Source organism: Takifugu flavidus, chromosome 15 (genome assembly GCF_003711565.1).
Source record: "Takifugu flavidus isolate HTHZ2018 chromosome 15, ASM371156v2, whole genome shotgun sequence".
Taxonomy (NCBI): domain Eukaryota; kingdom Metazoa; phylum Chordata; class Actinopteri; order Tetraodontiformes; family Tetraodontidae; genus Takifugu; species Takifugu flavidus.
The window spans coordinates 5,527,711-5,531,207 of NC_079534.1; the positions used below are offsets into that span (position 1 = coordinate 5,527,711).

The window sequence follows — 3,497 nt, forward strand, 5'->3', positions numbered from 1 at the left end:
CCCCGGTAACCCTCCAGGCCGGGTACGCTGCTTCCCTTTTGGATGTACCATGATGGGTCTTATGAACCATTTTTTGTCTGACCCTTCACCTAGAACAATCTGCCTTGGGAGACCCTACCAGGGGCAAACTGCCCCGGACAGCATAGCTCCCAGGCTCATTAGGGTACGCAAACTCCTCCACCACGATAAGGCGATGGTTCACAGAGGAGTCCTTTAAATTCACTTTTTAAAAAAACGTAAAGAAAAAATAATCAATCACCTTCTGCTCATTCCTTTTAGTTATTGAACCTGTACACCTGCCGGACTCTTTGACCTCCGAGACCTGAAGACCTCCAGGACCTGTAGAACTCCAGGACCTGTACTCCTCCAGGACCTGAAACCTCCAGGACCCGTAGGCCTACAGGACCTGTAGACCACGGTCTCCCTAACCCCCAGGGAGAGGGATCCCTCATCTGGTGCTTCATGTTCTACTCACATGTGTAAACAGGCGTTGGTTAGGAACCTCTGGACGATGGTACCTACAGTCAGTGAATAACTGGGAGTGACTCAACAGCCACTCTTCTGATTGTTGCACGTTAAGGCTGCACACGTGCACTCCAGAAACAGTCCTCTGGTCATATTTATCTCAGGTTTGTTCTTAGAATTATTTTATTTCTTAATCCATGCAAAGCACCAAAAGCCCAAGACAGAGTTCTTGTGTGTGCAAACTTACCTGGCAATGAAGTTGGTTCTGGTTGTGATTCTGGTTCAATGGCAGCACATGAGCAAGGCTAAAGGCTGAAGCTCAGGCGTGCAGCAGATGTGCCGTGTCCACAAATGAAGCTTCCTTCATTCACATGTTGGCCGAGGCCCTCCTGCCTTCTCACCCTCAGAACATCTCTGTCCTGAAGCTTGGCAAGGACACACTGTGGTGCAGGCAGTCCGAGGGCAGCCACGCGTCTTCAAAACACACCACACTGGTCACTGTTGCTGCCGTTGGGGCCTCCAGGCCTCCTGTTGATGATCTGTGGGACAGGTTTCTTCCATCTACTCCCCCTTGCTCCACTTGTAGTCCTCAATGCTCTGGTTCTACAGCTGTGCTTCTTCCTGCTGAGCTCCTCTGTTCTGAAGAGCGCCACCAGCTGCTTCCTCACAGGCACCAGAGCTGTGAGATGCAAACAGACCTTCTGAATCAGATCAGGAAAGGGATTTCATCTGTGTTTGGTTGTGATGTTTTGATGCTCCTGTGCTGGTAACTCTCAGGTAGTCCTTGTTTTTACAGTCGAGGTCTCCATCTAGAGACAGTAGAAATAATGAGTGAGTTGGAGGATGTGAAGCTGTCAGTAGAAGCTTGTGATGGAGCTCAGTTCCTCTGGTCAGGCTCCTCCTTCTCAAACCCGTCTGAGGTCTGAAGAAGACTACACGGAGACATCACAGAGCTCTTCATTGTGGCTGGAGCTCACCGTTCCTCAACATGACTCCTCTGTTCGTCTCACTGTGGATGGCAACTCTGTGGGCTGGTATGAACACAACTCTGTCTGTCACACCAGAGGGATGTGAGTACGATTCCCTGAGAGCACCTTCATGCTGTCTGTTTTCCAGAGTGCAGAACCCAAAAAGACACTGTGCTGCAACCAAAAGCAGAGGAGATGGCAGCAGAAGACCAGACAGTCACACTGGACTGTCACTACACCAGCACAGTCACAGACGTCTACATCTTCTGGTACAAACAGGATGGGACCAGCAGACCCCAGTTCATCCTGAGCAGGTTCACCATCGGTAAGGGGAAAACAGAAGATGAGTTTAAGGAGAGATTTTCCTCCACACTGAACCCCACCATGAAATCAGCTCCTCTGAAGATCCAGGAGCTTCAGCTGTCAGACTCTGCAGTGTACTACTGTGCTCTGAGGCCCACAGTGACAGGAAGCAGCAGAAGTGCGCACTAAAACCTCCACAGTAAGGCCACACTGAGCAGCGGCCGCTAGAGGGCGACACACAGCGTCTCTTCCTGTCAGGAGATGTGATGACAAAGTTGAGAACTGATGAGAGACTCTTTTACACTAGAGGGCCACATGACCCAGGAGGAGGTGTGCTCCTCTGTGTCTAACCATGCTGAGAGCAGAAAGAGCTGCCAGAAGAGAACAAGGCCACCACCGAATGTTGAACATCAGACAGTTTCTCCTGCTGCTTTGGAGCTTCTTGCAGAGATGGAACCTTGGCTGTGGATTCTTCTGGCTGCTCTTTGCTTTGGTAGGTACCAGACAACCACACGCTGCCACTGCCTCACATTAGAGGCCAGAACTGTGTGCGTCAGATGTGGAAACTCTTTGAGCCACTCAGTGAATCATCTTGAGTGATTCCTGCATGTTCTTCTTCATCAGAGTGTCGAGGAGAAGACAAAGTGATGCAGCCACCAGAAGATGTTGTTGCTGCTGAAGGAGACACTGTTACACTGGACTGTACTTTTCAGACCTCCGACAGAAACCCGTATTTGTTCTGGTACAAACAGGATGGGACCAGCAGACCCCAGTTCATCCTGAGCAGGGTCACCATCGGTAAGGGGAAAACTGAAGATGAGTTTAAGGAGAGATTTTCTCCACACTGAACCCCACCATGAAATCAGCTCCTCTGAAGATCCAGGAGCTTCAGCTGTCAGACTCTGCAGTGTACTACTGTGCTCTGAGGCCCACAGTGACAGGAAGCAGCAGAAGTGCGCACTAAAACCTCCACAGTAAGGCCACACTGAGCAGCGGCCGCTAGAGGGCGACACACAGCGTCTCTTCCTGTCAGGAGACGTGATGACAAAGTTTTCTTCATCTTTAAAAATGATGAGAGAAATCAAACCTGGAGCAAAGATGAAGAGGCCTCCAAGACAGGAAGAGGAACTATGTTGATTCTCTTTCATTATAAATATTTTAGGGCTTTTTTCACGCAAAGTATAAAAACCAAGTTAATGCAGTAAAGAAATTATATTGTCTCCAATTGTGGTGAAGAAGAGGAGTGAAAACAATCCCCAATATTGACAAAGATGAACAACTAAAATCAGAGAAGAAAGAGCAATGATGTTAAGACAAAACAAGGTTGGTGGTAGAACTATTGATGCATGAATGAGACACCAGAGAACCAGTCATTTCCTGTAGCTCCATTAGCTTCCACGGAGGCACCAACGTGAAGACTTCATGATGAAGATGAGCCTGTCCTCACTTCTTCAGCTTTTTTTCTGGCAATAAGAAAAGAATTCATGTGTTGTTTCCTCAGGTTGTGAGTTCTTCTGGGGCACCACAGGGCTGAAATCTCGGTCCTCACATTTTCACCATTCTTTGACATGAATCATCTCATCAGACATCTAAAATCTCTCCTGTTGAGATGGAAAAACTCCCAAAACTTGGAGAGTCCAGCTGCTACAAGAAGCTGCTGCCAGTGTGCTGACCTGCAGCAACAGGGAAAAGGCAGATGAGAGAGGAGCTGGAGAGACTGAGGGAGGAGCTCACTTGTAACTGAGCTGGAGAGGAGAGAAG

The 3,497-nt window shown here is 48.8% G+C and overlaps 1 gene segment (V, D, J or C); it reads left to right on the top strand.

Annotated features, from left to right (window-relative positions):
* The first annotated feature begins 395 nt into the window (after positions 1-395).
* Positions 396-2,519, top strand: LOC130538996 (T cell receptor alpha variable 38-2/delta variable 8-like). The segment is given in 3 exon segments: positions 396-1,499; positions 1,582-1,887; positions 2,503-2,519. Coding segments are annotated over 3 exon segments (369 nt in total).
* The last annotated feature ends 978 nt before the right edge of the window (positions 2,520-3,497 follow it).